This window comes from Lepidochelys kempii, chromosome 1 (genome assembly GCF_965140265.1).
Source record: "Lepidochelys kempii isolate rLepKem1 chromosome 1, rLepKem1.hap2, whole genome shotgun sequence".
In the NCBI taxonomy this organism is placed as follows: domain Eukaryota; kingdom Metazoa; phylum Chordata; order Testudines; family Cheloniidae; genus Lepidochelys; species Lepidochelys kempii.
Window position 1 is genome coordinate 116234917 of NC_133256.1, and position 27239 is coordinate 116262155.

At 42.6% G+C, this 27239-nt stretch overlaps 1 protein-coding gene across 8 annotated transcripts in view; it reads right to left on the reverse strand.

Moving 5' to 3' along the window:
• The window catches only part of LOC140914253 (interleukin-1 receptor type 1-like), a 78986-nt gene that overhangs the window by 33771 nt on the left and 17976 nt on the right, over positions 1–27239 (reverse strand). For 2 of the 8 annotated variants that reach the window (XM_073351669.1, XM_073351650.1), the window contains exons 3-4: positions 4323–4406; positions 1145–1211 (exon numbers count right to left, since the gene is read on the reverse strand). In XM_073351669.1, coding sequence (XP_073207770.1) covers positions 1145–1205 — 61 coding nt within the window. In that variant the 5' untranslated portion in view covers positions 1206–1211; positions 4323–4406. Of the gene's footprint in view, positions 1–1144; positions 1212–4322; positions 4407–8062; positions 8466–8847; positions 9100–15817; positions 15846–18403; positions 18502–18826; positions 18885–27239 lie in introns of those variants that run through there. The other 6 variants (XM_073351696.1, XM_073351706.1, XM_073351687.1 and 3 more) reach the window with 6 other exon arrangements.

Genomic DNA, 27239 nt, shown 5'->3' on the forward strand with positions numbered 1-27239 from the left:
TGGCCACTCTTGGCCGAGAACCATAACACTAGTCATTAGGGGACTTTGTACAACATGTAACCACCTTAGCAATAAAGACACAAAAAGTAAGATCTGGTCACTGCATTATACTATCATGAATTTAGAATTTCATAGACAGAACAAATAGTTAGAATTATATCCGCACTGCGAATTTTCAATTTCAATCGTTTGCAAAAACAGTTTGTTTTTCAGGAATAGAAGTATACTTTTTTTTTTTTTTTTGGCTTATTTTACTGAGATACTGTGCGTACTTGACTTTGCATATTAGCTCCTTCTGGAATTTTTGAGTGTTTTGGATAAATATATGTGAATTAATAAGAAGCATGAGAATGTTATTGGAGGAGACTGTGAACTAAGTCATTTAATCTCTCAAAGAAAGATGAGCCTTGCTATTCACTAAGCACAATAGTTCTACTTACTGGGACATTATAGATGCTATAACAGACAAAGAAAACTCTCTTCAGTAACATAGTTCATGCTCCACTCTGCTACAAAGAGATGCTAAACAGGATTTCTATCCTATGTCTTTACAGCTCCATGGCCAATGAGAGACATTCTTCACTGTGACAGAAGTTAAGGAGAGTTGTGACTTCCAAGTGAATATAGGGATAGGATTACAAATTCAGTCTTCAACCCTGCAATCCTAAACCCAAAAAGCAAAACTCTACCTATGACTGGAGCCAGAAATTGCCCGCTAATAGATTCGCAACGATCACTGTCCAGGACATTCTGAGTAAGCTCAAAAGCACTATCACCTATATGGATGATATCTACCACTGGTGTGCTGAGATATTGCACACCTCAGGTGTGCAGATGCTAGATCATAAACAATGCTGTTATAAAAAGGCCATTTTAACTCTAGAACTAAGTATTTTTAAGAAAAATTAAGACAGCTATTTTTAAAAAAAGTTTCCCTCTATATTTGTACAGTTTACTTTTTGATACATTTACAAGTCTGTCTGTCCACGCATCCTAAAAAAGGCATCCAATCAATACACCCACACCTCTGCTATGGCAGAGTGCAAGACAGCCTTCTCTGCTGTGCTATTACTTAACTCATGTATATACTGAAAATAACTCATTTTAGAAATAATTCAATTATTAATAAACATGTTTGACTTACCAGCATTGAATGAAGAAACAAAAGGAATTATACAGCAAAGGAACCACAATGGAGATATCATGTTTTGCTACAGAGGAAAAAAAGATATTTCATTAACATGCTAGAAGTGTTCAAAGTGCACTGTAAATTTTATTCTGTACTATACCCACTGATCCTAGAACAAATGCAAAGGCACTAAGAAAAAGAGTATTCATCCCTTTTGGGAGGAGAAGCAAGTGTGCTGACCTAGCACCTTCCTCTGGAAGTTTTAAATCACAGCATTAACAGGTCCACACACAGGGGTGGTTTACACGTTTTACCCATGTACCTATATCAGTAAGGGGTGTGATTCATCTGACAGTTATACTAGTGAAAGCTCAAGCGTAGACACAGTTATACTGGTATAAAACAGTCTTATACAGTAACTCCCCACTTAATGTCCTCTCACTTAACGTTCTTTCGATCTTACGTTCCTGCTCAATTACAGAACATGCTCCATTTAAAGTTGTGCAATGCTTCGCTATAACATCGTTTGGCTGCCTGCTTTGTCCACAGCTGGCAGCCCCCCCATCACCACCCCGATGCCCCCCCAGCACCTCCTGCCCGCCAGCAGACCCCGCGGATCAACGCCTTCCCCCTCCTCCCCACGGCAACCAACTGGCTTGTGACGTTCAGGGGGCAGGAAGGAGGGGGGGAGGAGTGAGGACTTGGCGCGCAGGCTCCCCCTCCCTCCCCTGCCTCCTGAACATCGCAAACCAGCTAATAGCCATGGGCAGGAGGCAGAGGAGGGAGGGGGAAGGCTGCGCGCTGAGTCCTCCCTCCTGCCTCCTGAACATCACAAGCCAGCTGACTGCCACAGGCAGGAGGGAGGGGGGAGGAGCGAGGATGCAGTGCGCCTTCCCTCTCCCTCCTCTGCCTCCTGCCCGCAGCAATCAGCTGGCTTGCGGTGTTCAGGAAGCAGGGGAGGAAGGGAGAGCCTGCACGCCATGTCCTCACTCCTCCCCGCTCCCTCCTGAATGCCGCAAGCCAGCTGATTGCCGCAGGCAGGAAAGGGAGGGGGGAGGAGTGAGGATACAGCATGCGGAGTAAAGGGGGAGGGGGCGGGGGGAAGAAGAGCCAGGTTAAGAGAGGGGGCTTGGAGGAAGGGGTGGAGTGGGCGGGCCGAGGGTTGAGCTTGCAGAGTAGGGAAAGCTGCTGTTGCTGCTGCGCACCGTGCTTCTCCTAGCCTACGGCACCTTCAGCCTCCTTGCCTGCCTCATTGTCTCCAGTGCCAGTGGGCTGTGGCGGGGGCATCTCCCAACTACACTACTGTACTGTATGGCAAAAAAATTTCCCTGGTACCTAACCCCCCCATTTACATTCATTCTTTTGGGGAAATTAGATTCACTTAACATCATTTCACTTAAAGTCGCATTTTTCAGGAACAGAACTATGATGTTAAGTGAGGAGTTACTGTACCAGTATAGCTTATTTCAGTTCCTTTTTATACGAGTATAACTGCCTCTACAGTAGAGCTTTTTTGGTCTTTTAACTACACCAGTGTAGTTCAAGTAGCAGAACTTTTAAGTGTGGACAAGTCTAGAATTTTCTGTTGGAGGAGGACTCCAGTGCAAATCTGAGATGAAGGCGCTTGTTGTGACATTTGTATCTCATTATTAAGTACTCAGGACTATATATTCAAGAGCTGGCAGACAAGTTATTTTAGGGACTAATCTTGTCTGTGTTTTGGTTGTGTAATTTGCATGTCTGGATTTCCAAAGGAAAGATAGGTAGACTTTCACTGTTCAGTGTTGCAGGTTTCTATTAACAACCTGGCATGTTCTACGCCTTTTTTGCATGTCAAGTCTCATCGGCAATCTTCAAAGGTTTCTGGCTATTGCCAGTCTTGTAATTAGTTATGCAATCCTTATATGGAAGCTGATTTTAAAATTATGTAATTTTGTTATACAATGTATGGGGGTATTTTACAGGGTAGATAACAGAAATAAAAAAAGTAGCAAAGGATACATATATGAAAAAGCAAAAAGCTCCAGACATACTTGGAATATATTAAACATGTCAGTTCAAACTTCAAACAGCTCATATATAAAGTTCTACAGTGCACTGGGAAGAATTAGCTGTTCTTAACATGCATGCTCCAGTTAAATGCTGGAGAAGATGAATACCACAGTTTGTGCATGCATTAGTGTGCATAACCAAGCTCAGCTAATAGAAGGAGCTTCCTCTGTAAGTTTCTCTGACAAAAAACAATGCTGAACAGCAGATCCCACAGCTCTGAAGGCCTAAATCTTCCTCTTTTCCCACAACTCCTAGGCCTGTTTTCTCTAGAATTACTCTCTTCACCCCAAAGCCCTCTTCCAACCCAGTGTCAAGCCCTCTCCCAACCCATCTGCTGTTAACCAGCTTCCAAGTGCCTTGCTCCTTCCCATTATGACAACCTCCTCCCTTCCAAGTAATAAGGAAATATTGCATCATTTTAGCTAAATTAATCACATTTATTTTACTGTAACCTCCTCCCTAACCATTCTGTTTCTGTCAGAGGGAAACAAACAGCACTATGTGTTCTGCCAGTTTTCCACTTGCCTAGGTCACTGTAGAAGAAGCAGCAGAATTCATCCACCCCCAAGTTCACTCTCTGCTCAGTTAGGGAGGTTTTATGTTCATTTTTGGACTCCACAGTATTTTTTTTTAAAGAAATGTTTGTAAAATCTTAATATGTAATCAAAACCAAACAGCCAACTGCTGGATCTGAGCTGAGCTTTTCTAGTGACTGTCACACAAATAAGTTTTGGGGGAAAAAATAACAATTTCTGAGCAATGGGAAATAATGCATAGATTCTGAAGGTAGGACAAGAAAAAATTGGTTTAATCTGCAGCAATGGAGATTGAGGCTAGATATGAAGAAAAACTGTCTAACTAGAAGGACAATTAACCACTGGAATAGGCTTCCTAGAGAGGTTGTAGAATCCTCCCATCATTGGAGGCTTTTAAAAACAAGTTAAACAACTGTCAGGGATAGTCTACCTGACCCTGCCTCAATGCAGAGTGCTGGACTTGATGACCTCTTGAGATCCCTTTCAGCCCTGCATTTCTATGATTCTAGGATTCATTCAAGAGAACTTGAGGGCTCTATTACAGAATTTAACAACTTCCAAATGCGTCCTCCTTTCGGATTTGTTGCTTGAGAAAACATTCATACCTTAGTCTTTATTTAGCTCTCTAATATGTATTTTTCCTGACATATGGCAAGGGGTTGGTCACCATCTTTGAAATTTAGGTTTACCTGAAAAGAGAAACATAAATCTTACAAAAGTGTCAAATGCATCATGCAAACAAGAGCATAACAAATTTCCAAAGGCAAATTTCCAGGGTCATCCTAAGTAAGTCATCAAAGAAATATCTTCAGTACTATAGAGCAAGATACTTTTTCATTTACAGACCTGTGGATAAAACTGGACCAGGTGTTTATGTATAGACGTCAAAGAACGCCATCTCTACCTCCATTCTTCATTTTTAAATATGACTACTGAGATACAATTTAGCAAAAAGGTGGCATTATACAAGTGTCAGAGTTAATGCCAACCAAAAGTAGGATGGGGAAGGGGAAAAAACAACAGATAAGGAACCTGACTGTGAAAGCATACTGTCTGAGAAAGCCACCCTTCCCCACCCTGGAGGATGAAGAACTAGACAATCCAGTGGGATCTATACATAAAAACTGCACCAGGTTAACTTGACATATTTAAATCAAGACAGGATGTCTTCCCGAAAGACATGCTATAGGTCAAGCAGAAATTAGGGGCTTGATGTAGAAGTTATTGGGCAAGATTCTTTGTCTTATGTTTTGCAGGAGGTCAAATGAGATCATAGTTGTTCCTTATGGTCTTAATCTATGAAAATAATTTAGCTCAGTTACCAAATTAAGCTAAATCAATATAAACCAGGAGCAAACTGATTTAAGTTTGTTCACATAGGGGCTTGCACAGATTTAACAAAAATCAGTTTTAAAAAGGGATTTTATATATACTCATGCAGTTTGTGTGTTTAGGCAAGCCCTGAGCACTTTAAGCTTTCACACCTAGATACTTAGGTCAAAAGAAGCATCAAGAACAGTAAATATATATATATATATATATATCCATGGATGGGGGCACGGAGGAGAGAGAGAAAGAATCTGAAAGTCCAGTGGATCCATAAACTCTTGGAAAATTAGGTACACCAGCACCAAAGCTTCCCATTTTAAAAAAAAAAAAATGTTTTCCAGGTACAAAGATACCTTAAATGTGAACTGATGCAGTTTTGTTTGCAATCAGACAGCAATGTTACTACTAAGGAAGTATCTGTTTTCCCCCTTCACTTCAACAAATTGTTAATTTAAATACCAGACTTGTTGAAATATGATGGATAGATCCAGTCATAGTAGGATAAGCTGCATTTCTGATACAGTTAACAATGAAATACTGCAGAAATGTATTTTTACAGTGAAAACAGCTAATTCTGTTTGTGACTATAACAGATAGAGGGAAAGTAACTTTCTTGAAGTTCAAAGTGCTGCAGACGCTGCTGGAATCAGGAAAAGAAGCTTAGAAGGTTTAGAAGATCCAGGAAGGAGGAAGGAAACCCCTAGTTCCTGCAGCTCCCACACTCCTGCAACAACTCACAGTGCCTAGAGATCTTAAATTCAATGAAATGACCCAATGTATGTAACTAAACAAGATTATATTCTGCTGTAATCATAAGAGCATAACATAAAACAAAACACAAAACGTACTAGAAATAGCATTCCACAAAAACAGCAAGATTTAGATATGCCAATAACTCAATAACCTAATCTGACTGTACTAAAGGTCTTCCATCTAAACCTTGTTCTATTAGGTAGTTCAATAGCAACAATAAGTTTATTAATATTTGAGTTTATCACAGGAGCATATTGTGGTGTAAACATTGGCCTCAGGCTCCAGCCCAAGTCTGAATGTCTACACTGCAATTAAATAGCCCCTTAGCCCGAGTCAGCTGGCACAGGCCAGCCAGGGGGTTTTAATTGCAGTGTAGACATAGAGTTCAGCAAGGGCCCCCACTCTCAGGGTTCCAGCTCCCTAACCATTGCCTTTATTGGGTGGAGACATGCATCTCTCCCCTTCCTGACCAGGTTATTTCCAGGCTGAAGAAAAGTTCCCTGGCTTCACTGTGTTATTTCCAGCAAAAGACAGGCGTGCTTGCTTTCTCTTCAGAAACTGTTAATAGTGCAATGCCACAATTACAAGTTACCACACAGCACTTCCTAAGCAAGCATATTTATACTTAGGGCATAAACACTACAAAGAAAACATATTAAAATCAATAAAAGAATCTGCACATATGCTAATAAGCTTCCCAGAAATCACCCCAACTGTCTTCAATATGAGCTCTGGCACACACCCCACAGAGAGGTCTCTTTTGTTGTCACAAGTTCAAAACAGCCTTAGCTGAGAACTAACACCCGCATGAAAAGTTCAGTCCCTCCCTTCTATAGTTTGGAGGTCTTTGAACTGGAGTTTTCAGGAGCAGATAACCTGCAGACGATCAAGTTTCTCTTCCATGTAGCCAATAGAGATGATGCTTGTTTATGTTTATACAGAAATGTAAGTAGGCCCAAAAAAATCTATTTCTTAAAAGTAGGCTTGACAATAGTCAAGCAAGGCCTGGGAAAATAGGAGTAAAGTGAAGTGAGACAATTTGAAGGCAAGCTGAAGATAAGTTAGGACATAACCAAACATGTAAACAAGTTTTAGTCCTTGCTGGTTTTTACAAGTGTTTTAAATAAAATGTTAGCATTTTCCAAAATATTATCTATATTGACAGTTATTTCTATGGCATTTATGGGAGGTTAATTAGGATGACATTTAGTGTGGAATAGCCAGTGAGAAAGCAGAAAATATTTAATTATGGTAGCGGAAATACAGATATGGTAAATTAATTTACCATATAAATATATGTAGGTGGATTTAGTGCTAATTAATTAAGGGGTGTTATTATATTTGATTATAAAAACAGAAATATGCTGATTTCAGATTAGGCGCACCCATCCACCGTCAAGATATCATTAGAGAAAAGATTATACCCGTTCTCCTCATTTAGGGAGTAATCACCCCTAAATGCATCATTACATCTTAAAATGGGAGTATCAGTGCAGCGTATGGTTATATTGCAATGCCTGTTTATTTTATACATAAGTCGGTTAAGCTAAGTTTTTTTAATTTGATCACTCACAGTCCTCCAGTAAAATTGCAGTCAATTTTTTTTTAAGGTTCGAGCCTCCAGGATGATTATAGAGATCACTTAGTTTGGTTTTATTCCTTATTTTTAAAATATTAATTGGGAACATATAAATCTAAGGTTACAGTTACAGCCAAAACCCAGGACTGTGAAGTTTATGACTGAGTGATTTGGGGGTTTGTTGGGAAGTAGGAAAGTCAGGAAGGCTTTAAAAGAGCAGTTCTTGCTTCTCACTTAACTTAGAATCCTTAAGTTTTGTAAAACAGCTGCAAGATTGTTTTGAAAGACTGTGGAATTGTTTTTGTCTCTTGTTAACAACTGCAACTAAAATATTTTTCGCATTATACAAAAGAACTGATTTTTAAATATACGATTTGATTTTTGGTGGTATTAAAAGTTATAGAAGCCCAGTAGTGGCTCAAGGACATAGATCCGAGACCACCCAAGAACAGCCAGATACCGACAATCAGTTAAGCTTGGGTCTTGAATCCCCCACAAATTTAAACAGGCTATAGGGACTGGCCAGAGAGAGTTTTCCTCTGAGACTTCCAAGGCTGGTGACAGCACACTAGCCTTTGATTCTGGTGCCAAACGGGGGGCAGGGTTGACCACGTTTCCTACCCCCTTCTTAATTCTGGCTCACAGAAAAGCCAAAGACCCCTAATAAGGTAATTTATCACTTACTTAAAAATCCAATCCACAAAGAGGCCGAAGACCTCCACAAGGGCATCTTATCTGGCTGCCAAAGAGGTGCTTAGAAAGTTGACCGTGTTTCTTCCTTCCGCTTATATGTCCCAAGACTGAAGAGGGTGTGTAGAAAATGATCATGTCTCTACCCCCACCTGTATTGATTCCAGTCTGGAGACTCTAAGAGGGGTATTTAAAAGATGATAGGTTACCAGCATTATGGTGCACAAATGGGTGTTCAGGAAGTTGAGGCACTTTTTCCCTTCATCGGAAAAAAAATTTGATTCCAGTGCAGGGTGACTGAAGACCCTAAATTAGGTACTGGGTGGGGATTGAGCACCTACCCTTTGATTCCTAAAAAATCCAAAGGACCACTGGGAAACATCCACTAGTGATTGCGCACCTTCCCTCTACCTGCATTGATTCCAGCCCAAAGAGAATCCAAAAATGTATGCCAGGAGTACATAATGCATAATCCTATTTTAGAAGATGATTGGATATTTTTGGAAATGAAGGAAGATACTCAGTTTTTTTAGTGAAGACTTGTCAGAGATTAAACCTGGCACTCTGATTTCCCAGGGACATAAGACAGAGGAGGAACCGGAACAGAAGTATAGTATAGTGTTGACCAGGTCCACAACTCAAAGACTGAGAAATCAAACAGATTCTGACTCAGAGAGCAGCTCAAGGGAGGACAGTTTGGATTGTGATAAGACCTGTAATTTCATTGCTGGAGCAACCAGGGGGGGGGGGGTTCTGTTCCAGATTTTAGAACAGATTACCTTTTCCTTGATCCTGTGGGTGAAGTGTGAGCAGCACCAAATGTTCCGTCCCTTCAAATTATAAGATTTTTTTAAAAAAAAAAAACCACTGCTGAACAAAGCATCCTGCAATCTACTACTGTTATGAAACCGCAAGAGCACTACTAGATAGGTGAAATGGGAGTGGATTTTGTAACCCTTTGTATGCAGAATCTGGTACAGCACAAGTGTCTCATTTTCAAACCCCCAGCCTATCTTCCCCAGATAGGGTATTAAACAGTAGTACCTCAAAAGTGGAAAGGGAAGATCCAGAGAGATCAAACGAGGGACATCGTCCTGTGGCAGTAGTGGATGTTAAAACATTGGATTTGGTAACTAAAAATGTTGGTCTGTTTAAAAATGGTGATCTAATTGCCCTGCACACTAGGAGAACTGTGTGTAACAGTCAAATGTTTCAATCGGATAATAGGTATTGATTTAAGGTTTTACAAATGTCAGGGGAGCCTTCTTTATGGTATGTTCTCCCACCACATTTTCAGTCAGGAGCTAAGGATTTTGCTGAAATGCTGGATAAATTGGAAGAGATTTTATATCCAGTATAGGCGGGATGGCACAGTTAGTAAATATTAAAAGAAAGATGTTTCCTCGTGCCTATCATGAAAAGACAGCTGGAGCTTGGGATAGCACTAACATGCAAGGGGATTTTCCTGAATAAGTAGATTTATTAATTAATAATGTTTTGCCTGCTATTAAAAAGAAAGAAGATTCGCATATGAACAAGGAATCAGCACTGACCCTAATGTTGGAGCCGATGACCAAAGCTGCTGAGATAGTCATTGAAGAGACTGTGCAACCAACGAGGGGTAAAAACAGAAAGTTTCCTGTAGCTGCAGCAGGACGTGAATGGGTTGAAGCATCCAGCCATGCTCCTGCAACCAAGTCTTGACCAACAGAGTGGAGGTTTGAGGCTTCTCAGACTAAAGAAAAGCTCCCAGTCAGCCCCAACATAGGCGTCTGCTAAGGTTTAAAAACCAGAAGCTTAGAGCACAGAAACTCTTATGAACCTAATCAGTACTATGACCTGCTAAAACCCTAATCCTTCACTAAATCAAGATTCAAAAACTCCTAAGTCATTTTTTGGGGGGGGGGGGGGATCAGTGGAGCCTGTGGGCCCCTGCCCCATCTGATTCACTGAATCAGTGAGATGAAACAGTGGCAGGTATTCGCCATACGAATGTTGCCTTTGTAGCTCAAGTGAAGGGACTGAAGTGGTTAACACAAGCAACTGGACCCTAATGAGGAAGAGTAATCAGAAATCCAGCCGCTTCCTCCTGTCTACTGGAATGGGACACCTGGTTTTCTGGACCAGTTCATCAGGCCTGTGGCTCCAGAAGCCAAGTAAGGTGAGGGGGAGAGGGAGAGTATACACATTCACAACCATGCCACCAGACTCCATCATGTCGTATGATGTCCTCCTTAGGTACAGACAGAGCAGGGAGACTAACTGTCAGCTCTCATAAGGGGTCACAAGATAATGTTTATTGTTGATACCAGATGCAAATAGATCTGTATTAAATGATCCTCACTCAGCCATGTCACCACTGGCAGGAAGAGGAGTCATGCCTTTTGAAACCTTTATGAAACAGCCTACCACACCCACTGATAGCCCACATAGGAGTTTTATGCAGGAGGTGTGTTTTCTCTGGCAAAGTTACCAAAACCACACAGCCTGTTAGGAGCAGATTTTCTGCTGAAGCACAGGTTAATTTTAGATCTGACTAACAAGCTGATTTGTCAAACAGTGGTAAAAGATTTGGGGAAAGAACCCCATGTGATTCCAGAATTACATGAGCCATGTCCCAAAGAGATATGCATAGCTGGAAAATTATGCAGTTATACCGTATTCAGACACTGTTTGGGTGTACAACTCCTTAACAGAATTTTTACTTTTCTGGCTTAGAAGTGGTTTTACCTCTACTGATGGCTCCATGATAAAATACCCTATTTTAGTGTCTAATATGGTTGAGTTAGTCTTTTGTTTACATAAGCCCCCTTTGATTGAAAAGGTTAAGGCTCACAGTAAAACTGATCCATGAGCCATCCAAAAACAGAAACCAGACTGGCTGGCTAAGTAAGGAGCAGCAGGAAAAGATTTGTCAGTGTGTAATCAATTATAAACAGAAAAGGAGTACTTGTGGCACCTTAGAGACTAACCAATTTATTTGAGCATAAGCTTTCGTGAGCTACAGCTCACTTCATCGGATGCATTCAGTGGAAAATACAGTGGGGAGATTTATATACATAGAGAACATGAAACAATGGGTGTTACCATACACACTGTAAGGAGAGTGATCACTTAAGGTGAGCTATTAGCAGCAGGAGAGCAGGGATGGGGGGGAACCTTTTGTAGTGATAATCAAGGTGAACCATTTCTAGCAGTTCACAAGAACGTCTGAGGAACAGTGGGGTGGGGGTGGAGGGTGGGGAATAAACAAGGGGAAATAGTTTTACTTTGTGTAATGACCCATCAACTCCCAGTCTCTATTCAAGCCTAAGTTAATTGTATCCAGTTTGCAAATTAATTTCAATTCAGCAGTCTCTTGTTGGAGTCTGTTTTGAAGTTTTTTTGTTGAAGAATTGCAACTTTTAGATCTGTAATCGAGTGGCTCAAGAGACTGAAGTGCTCTCCAACTGGTTTTTGAATGTTATAATTCTTAACGTCTGATTTGTGTCCATTTATTTTTTTACGTAGAGACTGTCCAGTTTGACCAATGTACATGGCAGAGGGGCATTGCTGGCACATGATGGCATATATCACACTTCTAGATGTGTAGGTGAACGAGCCTCTGATAGTGTGGTTGATGTGGTTAGGCCCTATGATGGTGTCCCCTGAATAGATATGTGGACACAGTTGGCAACGGGCCTAGATACACTCCTGGAACCCCGACCTGGGGTATTCTATCTGCTACGCAAGATCCATAAACCTGGAAGTCCTGGGCGCCCCATCATCTCAGGCATTGGCACCCTGACAGCAGGATTGTCTGGCTATGTAGACTCCCTCCTCAGGCCCTACGCAACCAGCACTCCCAGCTATCTTCGAGACACCACTGACTTCCTGAGGAAACTACAATCCAACGGCGATCTTCCTGAACACACCATCCTGGCCACTATGGATGCAGAAGACCTCTACACCAACATTCCACACAAAGATGGACAACAAGCCATCAGAAACAGTATCCCCGATAACGTCATGGCAAACCTGGTGGCTGAACTTTGTGACTTTGTCCTCACCCATAACTATTTCACATTTGGGGACAATGTATCAAATCAGCGGCACTGCAATGGGTACCCGCATGGCCCACAGTATGTCAACATTTTTATGGCTGACTTAGAACAACGCTTCCTCAGTTCTCGTCCCCTAATGCCCCTACTCTACTTGCACTACATTGATGACATCCTCATCATCTGGACCCGTGGAAAAGAAACCCTTGAGGAATTCCACCATGATTTCAACAATTTTCATCCCACCATCAACCTCAGACTGGACCAGTCCACACAAGAGATCCACTTCCTGGACACTACATTGCTAATAAGCGATGGGCACACGATCCATTGTCTACAGCCAAGCTCTACGATACAACCGCATTTGCTCCAACCCCTCAGACAGAGACAAACATCTACAAGATCTCTATCAAGCATTCTTACAACTTCAATACCCACCTGCTGAAGTGAAGAAACAGACTTGCAGAGCCAGAAGAGTATCCAGAAGTCACCTACTACAGGACAGGCCCAACAAAGAAAATAACAGAACGTCACTAGCCATCACCTTCAGCCCCCAACTAAAACCTCTCAAACGCATCATCAAGGATCTACAACCTATTCTGAAGGACGTCCCATCACTCTCACAGATCTTGGGAGACAGGCCAGTCCTTGGTTACAGACAGCCCCCCAACCTGAAGCAAATACTCACCAGCAACCACACACCACACAACAGAACCACTAACCCAGGAACCAATCTTTGCAACAAAGCCCATTGCCAACTGTGTCCACATATCTATTCAGGGGACACCATCATAGGGCCTAACCACATCAATCACACTATCATAGGCTTGTTCACCTGCACATCTACCAATGTGATATATGCCATCATGTGCCAGCAATGCCCCTCTGCCATGTACATTGGTCACACTGGACAGTCTCTACGTAAAAAAATAAATGGACACAAATCAGATGTCAAGAATTATAACATTCAAAAACCAGTTGGAGAACACTTCAATCTCTTGAGCCACTCGATTACAGATCTAAAAGTTGCAATTCTTCAACAAAAAAACTTCAAAAACAGACTCCAACAAGAGACTGCTGAATTGAAATTAATTTGCAAACTGGACACAATTAACTTAGGCTTGAATAGAGACTGGGAGTGGATGGGTCATTACACAAAGTAAAACTATTTCCCCATGTTTATTCCCCCCACCCCACTGTTCCTCAGACATTCTTGTCAACTGCGGGAAATGGCCCACCTTGATTATCACTACAAAAGGTTTTTCCCCCCCGCTCTCCTGCTGCTAATAGCTCACCTTAAGTGATCACTCTCCTTACAGCGTGTAGGGTAACACCCACTGTTTCATGCTCTCTTTGTGTACAAATCTTCCCACTGTATTTTCCACTGCATGCATCCGATGAAGTGAGCTGTAGCTCACGAAAGCTTATGCTTAAATAAATTGGTTAGTCTCTAAGGTGCCACAAGTACTCCTTTTCTTTTTACGAATACAGACTAACATGGCTGCTTCTCTGAAACTAATCAATTCTAGTAAAACACATCCTTAATCTAGCACCTGTGGCCTCCTAAAAGGAAAAGATTCAGGATGTTATTCCAAACCTAAGAGAATTCAATAAATTCTCTTAGATTTGGAATAACATCCTGAACCTTGACATAGCTGGATCAGGTTTTCAGTCAGACTATTTAATAAATGCCTGGGTTAATGACCCAAGGAGTTGTAGGTGCAGGTTGGATTGGGAATAATGCTCTGCCTGAGAATTCACCTTACAAATCTTTTGAAGGAAATGTTGAAATAATTGATGGGATTGGAATGTACATCAAAGATGTGAGTGATGCCTACGGCTCTAAGAAGAGAGCTCATTCGTTTGGTTCATGATTCCCGCGTGGGAGGACATGAGGGAACTGAAAAGACACTCCAACAGTTGTCCCTCTAGGATGGTGGATCGCTATGAGGGAAGATATTCGTGAATATTGACAGTCTTGTCTTTTTTGCGCTGAAGACAATCTTACACCAGGAAAAAGAAATACTCTTTCAAGGTCACAAAGGCACAAGGGCCTTGGTATACCTTAAAAAGCAATTGTGTAGGATCCCTGCCAATTACTCGGAAGGAAAAAAAATTTTGTTTGTGATTAATTCCTTTTTGAAATGTTTGGAAGCTTTCCCCATGTAAACAAATACAGCACTAGTCTCAGCTAAAGTTCTGGTACTGCAGGTGAATCTTCTGGTACTATAGGTGATCAATCAGGCCTTGCAGCACCATGGAGAGATACCCCTTCCTGTTGATCAATAGTCTTTCTATACTGCAACTGGGAGGTGTGATTGCAGCATACGTAGACATACCTGAACTAGCTTTGATCTAGCTAGGTCTAAAGTAGCTTAAACTTTATTATGTTCCCAGGTTATGCTGCCACAGCTTCACTACTATTGTTATTTGAGCCACTTTTGATCTAGCTAAAGGTATGTCTACACATGCTGCAATCACACCTCCCAGTTGCAATGCAGACTTATCAAAAGATTTTGGGGTGATGTGGTTGGCATAGAATAGGAATGTGTGTCCCTTCAATACCCACAGTTGGAAACCCCATCTATGCAAAGCCCTCAATAACCTCCTGTGCATTGCCAAACTTTAAGACATGCAGTGCCTCATTTTGGCATCAAGTGGGCAGAGCTTGGAAGAGTATCCCTAACCTATTAAACTACTTGTATTCTTCTCAAGGAACAGCCATTACAAATAATTTACTCAAAAAATTTTACAGCATAGCAGTATTTCTCACTTAACACTATCTCTTAAGAGAAAAAATTTAGATAACAAAGATACTTTAAAATATCCATGGGTCTGAATTAAGGATTAAATTAACTTTATTTTCTGTGGTAAATGGTGGTTTTACTATGCTGGCCACTTAAGATTTGGAGAGTCCGGTTAACTTCCCTGCTTTTAAATGTTTTGATTTTGCAATTGATATGATAGGTAAGCACATCATCACTCTCCAGTCTTAACTTGCTTTAGAAACACCCTCTTCTGAGACTAATATAGAAATGTGGCCAAATGTGCAAAAACCAAGTAATGAAGGAGGATGGGGGGGAAAGAGACTCATATTTTTGCTAAAGTCCCTGATGAAATCCTACACATTTGGGATAGATTCCCATAGATGGCCATGACTGCAAATGACACTAATTTTATGGGCTCAGTCTGGCTTTTAGCTAATATCTTATTACCACAAGCCATTTTTAGAACAGAGATCCAAGACTGGAATAACAGGGTTGCTTGTCAAATTTGATGTGCACTAGCAGATTTGCAAATGGAAACCTGACAATCTCTTACCCCACCAATACCTCACTCTAATCAATACTTGATACTGGATATTGACAAAATCCCCTTGAAAGTGGCAACTATGATGCTGTCTCTAGTGAGTGTAAGGGCCAATGCTATACTTCTTTGAAAAATTTCAGCATTCATTTAAAATATTAAATTTCTAGCTCTTATGGTTAAAAATAACCTTACAAATGTAAACCAAGACATTGTTGTCTCCTGAGTTTGCACTGACTATGCTCAGTGCTTTGCCAAGCAGAAGCGGAAAATTAACACAACTGATAGATTTAATTGCCAGTATTCAGTGTGATTGTTAAAAGTCAATTCAGTTTCACACTACTGACTTTTCTGGGACAGCTACGAGTAGACGCAGAGTCAAAGTCAAACTGGAGCTACTCACTTTTTTGGGGGTGGTTGTCTCCTGTAGCAGGGACTCCCTTACTTCCACCACTCCTTGCATCAATCATTATATAGTCAACTTCAAAGTGACAGCATAAATTATGTGTAGGTTATTTGAAAAAAAGCCATTCTAACTATGTATCATTCCAATCTATCTTGTTACAGATTCAGCATTCTGGACTTATTTGCTTACACTGGACAACATAGCAAAGAAAGCAGTAAAGTATTAAGGACAACTTCAGATCCTGGGTCACTGTCCGTTAACCAAAATTAAGTCTCCTTATTAGTAATTTCAAATATATGGTTTTTGGTAATTTTTAGGGGATTTCAAAGGTTAATTCCAAAATTTATCCCATTTCCTGTTACAAATACTTCCAAACATTACATGGAAAGAGTGCAGTACTGCTACAATTTTACTTTCTAAATATGATTTCCTACCTGTGTTTGAGCACAGTGATACAGTATTTGTAGGTAGACAATGCAAACCTAAAATAAAAATCACTGACTAGCAAGGAATCTAATGCTTTATAAGCAGTATAACCAAGAAATGTAAACAAAGACATTCTAGTCATGCAAACATACAAATCAAATCCAAATCAAATAATAAATTCAACTAAAATACAACTAAATTTAACCCAGACACTTGAGATAGATCCAAATTTTTGGCTGAATAGTTTATTCACTGAAAAAATATAGTTTCAGGTCACCAAAACTAGTTGCAAATTTGAAAAAAAAAATGGGTGGGCTAGATTCACAGAAAGAGTGAGGATGTCTCTGTTGCCCAAGGTTAGGGCACTCACTTAAGAGGGGGAAGGCCCCCAGCTCCAGTCTCTGCTCCTGAGCAGGAATTCAAGTCTGGGTTTCTCACATCCCAGGTGAGTGCCTTAACCACTAGCCTTTTAGTACAAAGGCAGACCTGACATCACCAGTTTTATTAATCTAGCCCTTCATTTCCTTTGCTTTTATTTTAAAAAAGCCAAAGGTTAAATATGCCCCCAAAACAAAATAAAATATTCAATTCAACATTGCATTCCTTTTTCAATTCACAACAAAATTCCAAATGGTTTTAGTCAAGCCAAATTTCTGTTTTTTTGGAACTGTCTGTGAACCAAAAAAATCAGTTTTTCCCACAGCCGTACTAGACACTGAGTTTTCAAACTCAAAACCCTTTACAAGAGCACGCAGTGTATCCAAATTTGTGAATACTACTCTTTACAACTCTTTATTCTGCTCTTTACAACAGCAAACAATGTATCCAAATTTGTGGCTCCAGATAAGAAATGTCGTAGTTGCTATTAACAATTGAGACATACCATACTGAAGTCAGTGCAGAAAGAGAGCTGCTCTCTGTAAATCAAAGTAGCAATTCACAAAATGACAAAATACACAACTTTGAAAACTTGACAATGTAAGTATCTGTTTGCACATATCCACTGTTTCCCTAAACATCTTTTTACATTATATTCTTTACCATTAGATAAATACAGTTTGATTGGTAAGTAGCATTTGGGGACAACGGTAAGAAATTGGTCTAGAAACTAACATCAAATACTGAAATATGAACACGAAAAAGCCTGGTTTCAGAAAGAATCTAAACTTCAACCGATTTAATGGCATCTATTCCAAAATAAAACAGAGACGCTAACTCCTGTCATCCCACCTCCATATGGCCCTGTATTGATGACAAGTTCAAAAAAGCTCAAGAAATGGCACCGTTTTTTGTGAAATTATTCATAAGGGCCAGTCCCTAATCAAATCAGTTAATGCATCCTTCTGTTGGTGATGCACCCTACCCTCCCTAATTTCACTTGCCACCAATTTGACAGGCAAAGTAATGTAAGCATGCAGTAAATTAATTAAACCCTGCACACAAGGATAAGCTGACAGATGCACAGTTCCTGGCTGTGAAGCTCCAGGGTAACAACCCACAGGGCTGTAGGTTATGGCACTGATTTTCAGCCTGTGGTCCAAGGACCCCTAAGAGTCTGCAAACTATGTCTGTGATTTCCAGATGGGTCCACACCTCCATCTGAAATTTTTTAGGGCTCTGCAAATGAAAAAATGTAGAAAGCCACTGGCTTCCAGGGCTGCTGGAACAATTTGTATAGTGGGGGTGTGGAGAGCCATTGATCCAAACCTGTAAACCCGCCCTATCTATGATGGAAACCACTTCAGGCCAGGGGGTGCAGGCCACCCCTAGTTCCAGCACCTATGCTGGCTTCGGGCATCCAGAGGCCTTTCTCAGCCAGCCTGCTTTCAGCTAGATCACAACAGTTCCTACAGAGGCTCCTCTAAGAGCTCCTGCTGCTTCCCGGGAGCCCAGGCACTTCCCGGGGGCTTCGCTTGGAGGCGGGTGTTCAAGGGAGAGGAGCCGCGGGGCAGAGCAAGGCTGGGGCCAGCCCGGCTCTGGCTCACCCGCACCCGGGGCTCGGCAGAGACGCCCCCGCCCCAAATCCCGGGCGGCTCCCCCGGCGCTCCAGGGCCGGGGCTGCAGAGAAGCGGCTGCTCCCTCTGCCGCCGCCCGGCCCCAGAGCAGAGGCCGCCAAAGGCCGGCAGCGGGGAGCTCCCGGCCCCGCCGCCCTCTCACCTCCGCCAGCTCCGTCCGGGCGCCGCCAGCAGCACCAGCGCGGCTCGCTGCGGCCCGGGGCGCTCGGCGGGCGGGCCGGCAGGCGGCGCGCTCCGCCCCCACTGAGCAAGGAGCCCGGCCCCGCCCCAGCCCGGAGCGAGCGCCCCGCGGGCTGCGCTCTAGGTCCGCAGCACGGGCCCCGCCCGGCAGCCGTGCCCGGAGCACCCCAGAGTGGGGGGCCCGGCTGCGTGGAGGGCCCAGCCCGTCCGTGGGCCTGCGCCCCGCACTCAGGGACCTCGCTCCAGTGCAGGCTGAGGGCCCTGAATTAGGCCCGACTCCCAGCCCTTCACGAGCTAGAGCCGAGTTTAAGGGCAGCCCAGGCTCAGAGGGGCAGGGAAAAGCTGGAGCTCCCACAGGCTAGAAAGGGGGAGATTTGCTTCCTACCCTGGGCTGCTGCGTCTGCTTCCCCTTCCTTCCTTCCCGCCCCAAACCGCTTCTCCCTCACCCCACGGGCTGTCCCCCTGCATCCGATGCAGCCCAGTCCCATCCACCCCTCCCCCGGAGCTCTACCCTTCCCTGGGGTGCGTTATAAGTGGAAGGCAGAGCAGGGGAAACTCCTACTGGTTCAGTTCAAAGCATAGGAGGGGTATCTGCTCCCCTTATGATGTTATATTAATAAAACATGACGAGGGGTCGCCAGATTTGATTTTATCGATAAATGTCAGTTTCACTGTAGGCGGTGGAGGTGTAGCCCTGTTGCTCCCAGGATATTAGAGAGACAAGGTGGGGAGGTAGATCAGTTGCACCAACTTTTCACTGTACGCACACAAACTGAGGAAAAAAATATTTGTCTATAATAATCCAACTTGACAGATGGCAAAGAAAGAAAGATGCTTCTTGGGTGATTATTGGTTTGATTTAAGGATATTTAGCTTTAGTCTACTTTTAAAATGTAGGTCAACCTAGGTACATTGCTTCAGGGATGGGTGGGAAAAATTCACAGAAAAAAACAATTCTTCTGTCAGTCATCCGATCTACTGCTGCTCAGGCAGGTGATTACCCACACTCAGGTAACATAGATCATAGAAGGTTAGGGTTGGAAGGGACCTCAGGAGGTCATCTAGTCCAACCCCCAGCTTGAAGCAGGACCAATCCCCAATTTTTGCCCCAGACGCCTAAATTGCCCCCTCAAGGATTGAACTCACAACCCTGGGTTTAGCAGGCCAATGCTCAAACCACTGAGCTATCCCTCCCTAGGAAACCTCTACACTACAGTGGTACAAGTGTAGCTCCCACAGTATAGACATGCCCCTACGTTGTATGGTTTGACATGTGATGTTGACAGTTCGTGTTTTAACAGTTATAAAGCTTTATCTTTTTGAATCTTAACACTTATTTTCATTAAATAATTGTCTGACCCTCCCCCAATAGTTTCCCACAACTATGGAAAAGTACATAAAAATCTTTTAAAATGCTTTAAAATAAACATTGATATTAATTGAAATAAAAAATAAAATTGAATTCCATCAAGCCTAAAGATGACACACAGTGGCGAATGCTTATTAAACAGACATTAAAGTGCTCAGCTTGCTTCAAAGACTCAAAAACGCCCTGTCCATTAGAACTAGATACTTACAATTAACTAATGGCAAGTTAGGTTGTAAGAACACAGAACTTTCTGCATCATTTGGACACATGCATGCAGAGGACTGACTGCCAAAAAATATCTCCAACAATTCTAAGAAATTTCCTCAGTAGTGTAAGACAGTGATTGGAAAGTGATTTCCACCCTCGCTGCATCATTTGTCCGTGGCAGAGTGGACTCATATTATAATACACCTCCACTATTATTGTCAATAACTTCACACTAAGGATCAGTCGATATTCAAGTGACCCTATTTTCAAAATAAAAATCTGGATCACTTGTTTGGCATTTCTTTTTAGAGTCACGAAACAAAAGTCATACTAAAATCAAAAGTACACTATACAAAACAGAAGTGTGCCGTCATCACTGCTAGCTTGTGACTCAGTGATATTTGCACATTTCTCCTGGTGAAGGATTTTTCTTGGTAAGAGTGTTCTAAATAAACTCATGAAACTCAAGAACAATTTTAGTGTCTGCTCTCGTTCAACTTGTCTGTTCCCTTTATGCCTGTTTTTTCCCCTATGGTGTTACAACCTGGCCCAATACCCTACTATGTGTCATCAATCTGTTGCAAATGGACCCAGTTGCTATGTCCCACATGCTTCCAAGTCAACAGGGCAGATTCTAGTCACTGTTTCTAGTCTTGGGGATCCAGGGCACACACTCTCTCTGACCTCTTTTTTGACACCCTTCCTCAGGATGTCACCGTCCATCTGCCCTAGATCCCTCAACCAGTGTTTGAGACCTCAAGCCGCCCCCCTCCCCCAGTCACTTACAACTGCTTCCTCAAACCCTACCTAGAATGTGGACACTGGACTTCTAGTTTAATCCCTTCAGGGACAACATGGTGGAAAAGCAAGGAGCACAGGCTTAGCAAAAGAATTTTCTTAACCACAGAAACATTACTCTTCCAACAGTCAAGAGTTACAGACCTTTGAAAATAACAAAAGACTTGACCTGCATGTCTGTGTTGACCCCTTTTGTGAATCTCAGGTTTGTCAGCATTTCAGGGTGGGCCGAGTACCTCCGATACTCTCTCTCCTGCAAGTCCTTTTTATGTGGGGTGATGGTAGGCCTCCTACTCAGAGCAGAACCCCAGTCTTAAATAGGGCCTACAGTGCTAAGCCATGTGCTCAGACTGAAGCTACAGACCCACCACTCATGCTTTCCCCTTCCCCACTGTAGGTCCTGGTATAGAAAACTCATTGTACAAGGGGACCAGGCCAGCTGTTGAGAGACAACCAGAGCCATTGCCCCAGATTGCAGTGTTGAAGGTTCTTAGTTGTTAGTCCTTCAACAAAGGTGTCAAGCATCTTTCCCAGACAGGGTGGTTGTCTGGAATGCAGTACAATAGTTATCATTGACCAGGCCCATGCTTCAGCAGTAGCAGTGTCCATTATTTCCACTCGTAGACTAAGACATATCCCACTGTCACAATAAGTACAGAGCAGATTCTACACTGCGTAGCAATACAGGTTGAACAGATGTTTTGTAGTGTTTTTTTAAATGGGTTGATTGATTAAAGGAAAAACCAGGATATTTTAGATACCTCAAAAGAAGTTTCTGGGAGCCTGGACATAAGATCACTTTTATTAACATGCCCCGCCTCAGTTCCAGACGCTTGTGTTCATTATCTTGTTCCTTTTCAGGTTGCTTTGTTTTCCACTGTGAGCAGGGTGCCAGGGGATCAGCACTGAGGTCACTAACTGCAAAGAATGGGGCAGACAATCCCCAAAGCTGGTGGATATTCCAATACTTAGATTTACCAAACCAGCACAAAACAGCTTTTATAATACCTCACTGGTTACCCAGAAGCCAACACAGTTCCCTTAAAGCAACCCAGCCTCAGGCCTCCATCCAGACACTCACATCAAATATGATGGGGATTAGTGAAAATCTAATCATACAAGAAAGTTCTACCAATCCCAAAAGATCAGACATTACCTCCCACATTAATGAATATTTCAGATTTTACCCAAATACACACTTACAGACAATCCTTATTAACTAAACTAGAATTTATTAAAGAAAAAAGAGAGAGTACAGACATGAGTACAGTTCTGAGATCAGATTCATAGTAGAGATGGTGAGCTTTGTATTTGCAAAGAGTTCTTTCAGAATTAGTCCATAGGTTATAGTTCAATGTTCATATTCAGGGTGATCCGGATTAAGACTGGGGATCTCAATTTTAGAACTTAAGCTTCCCCTGTATGAAGTATCAAGCAGATCTGAAATAAAAAGGATCAGAATCCAAGGGGTTTTTATACAGTTCCAGGATCTCTCTTGACAGGTCAGAGTCCTTAGGCCAGTAATTCTCAAACTTTTGTACTAGTGACCCCTTTCACGTAGCAAGCCTCTGAGTGTGACCCCCTTAAAAATTAAAAACACTTTTTAATATATTTAAACACCATTATAAATGCTGAAGGCAAAGCGGGGTTTGTGGTGGAGGCTGACAACTCGCGACCCCCCCCCCATGTAATTACCTCACATCCTGACCCCCAGTTTGAGAACCCCAGCCTTAGGCGAACAATAGGCAATCATGGAAACTTTGAAGACTACCTATTTCCTAAGCATCATCGGTAATTACCTACACAGATTAACATAAGGCATTTTATCCACTAGGCAGTTTATCACAAACTTTAAAGAGACATATAAACAATGACATTATTTCACCCAAGATTCATTTAAATGTTAATATTCCCTTTTGATCTCTAAATCAATAGCTATAGTGACAGACAGGAACTGTCAGTTTAGATGGCTAACATCTAACAAGAGTAAGTACACACATACAATTAGTGTCACCTCTAATTCTCTAACAATACAGGTTTGCACTTCAAAGTTCTAGCCCATCTAAGATGGAATAGCCCTAATTACCATTTATATACTTTTATAACATGTCTCTAAAGGTTGACTCTGGGGTATTTAGCCTGCGAGCCACTTAACCCTTTCTGGCCATGCGTCACATACTGTATAAGTTTCAGAGTAACAGCCGTGTTAGTCTGTATTCGCAAAAAGAAAAGGAGGACTTGTGGCACCTTAGAGACTAACCAATTTATTAGAGCATAAGCTTTCGTGAGCTACAGCTCATCTGATGAAGTGAGCTGTAGCTCACGAAAGCTTATGCTCTAATAAATTGGTTAGTCTCTAAGGTGCCACAAGTACTCCTTTTCTTTATACTGTATAAGATTCGTTGCAATTATATAACAGTGGTAGCAACGATGATTTGCACGGTCATACTCTAATCAGATAACATCACACCCACTTTTATTTTCAGCTCTCCAGTTCTGACATTTATAGGACTGTTCTGCTTATCTCCTGACTCCAGTATTTTCAGCTGTCAGGGTTTTGTCTGAACTAAATGGATAGATCCGGAACATGAGCTCCAGCACCTAGGAATTTTATAGCCTTCCTTTTTGCAACATGATTGAACTGATCCAAAATATTTGCTTTCTTGGCTCTATCACTGTGCTGTATAGGTAAGCTGTCAGTGCTTGAATCACTGGTAATAACCAGGTTTCAGAGTAACAGCCGTGTTAGTCTTTATTCGCAAAAAGAAAAGGAGTACTTGTGGCACCTTAGAGACTAACCAATTTATTTGAGCGTGAGCTTTCGTGAGCTACAGCTCACTTCATCGGATGCATACCGTGGAAACTGCAGCAGACTTTATATACACACAGAGAATATGAAACAATACCTCCTCCCACCCCGTGGAAGCTAGTTCCAGTGACCAGATCCATAGTGGCCGCCAAAGGGGAGGACCTCCTAGCAGAATCCCTGCTACACAGTGCCCATCTCCGTGTGCAGGTGGTGGAGTCCCCCTTGGTCCGGCAGAGGTTGGTACCACCAGAAGTGGAGACCACCTGGACTAGAAACTGGGTGGACCCTGCTATGCTCGGTCAGCACATGGAGCTGCCCACCCTGCGCATCCCTTGTCATGTGCTCCAAGAGGAGAGGGCAGCCTTGACTTCTGCTTCTCTTGCTTTTCTTGTGTGGGTCCTGTGGGCAGATACTCCCCACCCACCTCTCACCCTGGCTCTCCGGACCTAGTCATCAGGCCCCTGCCTCAGAGCCTCCCCAGCCACCCCCGATATCACCTGAACCAGTTGCATGGTATCCAGCTGGTCCACCTCCAAACTGTGCCCAAAGAGCATCTGTACATGCTTGTGCTTCATACCATCCCCTTCCTCACCCCCATGTCCTGCCCCGACACCAGGTAATGGGATGTGCTGCCACCTGAGGAGGGTGAGGAACCCCATTGGGCCACTCTGTACTCCAGTCTGGTTCCATGGCCTGCTAGGGATATTAGTTAGCGGCTCCTTCAGAGCCATGAGCATGGGCATGTACCTGGCATAGTTCACAAACTCCCCTGACACCTGTGCCTTCTGCAGTGAGAGAGAGACCCTGGCACACATCTTTGTGGAGTGTGTCAGATTGCAGCCCCTTTTCTGGCTTTTCCAGAACCTCTTCCTGAGGTTCTGGCTGCACTTCTCCCTGCACCTCCTGATCCAGGCACACACCATTCATGGCCCCACAAAGTCATGGGACTTCCTTGTCAGCCTCCTCCTGATGCTGGCCAGTACAGCCCATCCATCACACCAGGAGGAGGAAGCTGGATGGGGTGGGGGGGTACTCTGCAACCGTGGGGCCTATTTCTGGTCCCTTATCTGATCACACCTCCAGGCAGAGTTCCTCTGAGCAGTGTTCACTGACTCCCTGTACACTTTTGAGGAGCAGTGGATACTGCCAAGGATTCTCTGCTCAGTGTCCCCCTCTGGATCCCCGATTCTTTATCTCTGAACTCACCCCCATTCCTGGTTTTTTTTCCATTTGTTGTCCCCCATAATCAATTGATGCTTTGGTCCAGTGATTTCTTCCCCTTAAAAGGGAGACCTTTAGTTTTTGGTAGTTCTACACCTGCTCATCCACCCAGTGCTTCAAATAGTACTAACTCCCAGTGTTGACACCCCTAGGGTATGTCTCCACTGCAATTAAAAACCCGCAGCTGGCCCATGCCAACTGAGTCAGTCTCCCGGGGCTCTGACTAAGGGCTGTTTAATTGCTGTGTGGACATTTGAGCTTGGCCTGGACCCTGGGCTCTAGAACCCTGTGGAGTGGGAGGGTCCCAGAGATTGGGCTTCAGCTCAAGCCTAAATTTTATGCGGCAATTAAATAGCCCCTTAGCCCAAGCCCTGCAAACCTGAGTCAGCTGGTATGGGACAGATATGGATGTCTAATTGCAGCATAGACATACCCTTACTGTGCACTAACAGAGCACCCAGGCAGTTTAGCTGAGATTGCAGTTTATCTCTGCCTGCTTGTACACATGCATTACAATGCAGTTTTGATCATGCTGATCTTTCTCAAATACAAATAGTTTACCATAACTGAACCAGGGTAAATGAGGAACTGATTTTACAACCCTTATTCAGCATTCTAAAAAGGATTAAAATTTTCCCAGAAAAAAAGGAAGAGATACACAGGGGACAAAAGAGAGCTGCTCAGGGGAGGGATAATGGATATAGAAATGGATTTACATAATGGAAATAGAGATACATGCATATACATGTCATTGAGAAGGAGATGGTGCACTGCTGCAATATAATAAAGACTTGTGCCAGAATATAGCTTTTGACACAAGTTGTCCAGAGCCATAACATGATCTTTAAATAAAAATTAATTTTCTTTCTCTGAGAAATGGATTGCCTTTGAATATGAGATACAATTGTATTGTGGTTTCTAGATACAATCAAAAATCACCTAAAATGCAACCTAGATGGAACAACTATAAGGTGGGTGCAAATCTGGTTGGAAAACCATTCCCAGAGAGCAGTTATCAGTGGTTCACGGTCATGATGGAAGGGCATAACGAGTGGGGTCCTGCAAGGATCAGTTCTGGGTCCAGTTCTGTTTAATATCTTCATCAATGATTTAGATAAGGACATATAGAGTACACTTATAGTTTGTGGACGATACCAAGCTGGAAGGGGTTGCAAGTGTTTTGGAGCAGAGGATTAAAATTCAAAATGATCTTGACAAACTGGAAAAGTAAATAGGATGAAATTCAATAAGGACAAACACAAAGTACTCCATTTACGAAGGAGCAACCAGTTGCACACATACAAAATGGGAAATGACTGCTTAGGAAGGAGTACTGCAGAAAGGGATCTGGGGGTCATAGTGGACTACAAGCTAAATTTGAGTCAACAGTGTAACGCTGTTGCAAAAAAAGTGAACATCATTCTGGGATGTATTAGCAGGTGTGTTGTAAGCAAGACACGAGAAGTAATTCTTCCGCTCTACTCTGCACTGATTAGGCCTCAACTGGAGCATTGTGTCCCGTTCTGAGCGCCACATTTCAGGAAGGATGTGGACAAATTGGAGAGAGTCCAGAGAAGAGCAACAAAAATAATTAAAGGTCTAGAAAACATGACCTATGAGGGAAGATTGGGTTTGTTTAGTCTGGAAAAGAGAAGACAGAGGGGACAGGATAACAGTTTTCAAGTACGTAAAAGGTTGTTAAAAGGAGGAGGAAGAAAAATTGTTTTTCTTAACCTCTGAGGATAGCAATGGGCTTAAATTGCAGCAAGGGAGGTTTAGGTTGGACATCAGGAAAAACTTCTAAACTGTCAGGGTAGGTAAGCACTTGAATAAATTGCCTAGGGAGGTTGTGGAATCTCTATCACTGGAGATTTTTAGAAGCAGGTTAGACAAACACCTGTCAGGAATGGTCTAGATAATTAGTCCTGCCATGTGTGCAGGGGACTGGACTAGATGACCTCTCGAGCTCCCTTCCCGTTCTATGATTCTGTAACTCCCACCACTGGTTACACCACATGCAGACTAGGATTAGCAATTTCTTACTACTTTCATGTTTAACAGTAATTTTTTTGTTCCACAAGTGAAATGTTTCCATTACCTGGACAGCTGCTCTTCTTATCAGCCAGGAGAGACCAAATCTAACTGTGACATACACTGCTATGCAAGGAGAGCTCGTGGTTTGGTTTTCTGCACACTGCACCTTTAAATATAAGGAGTTTGCTAGGGGCAGACAATAGAGTTAAGCAATACTGGATTAGAGTCATACATAATGCAGCACTCCCATTATGCTTTCTCTCTTGGAAGGATTTGTTCTTTCTTTATACGTTATTTTTCTTAGTATAAAAGTCACCTCGACTGAAAGTACATGTTTGCTTTCTGGATATGGAAGAATGA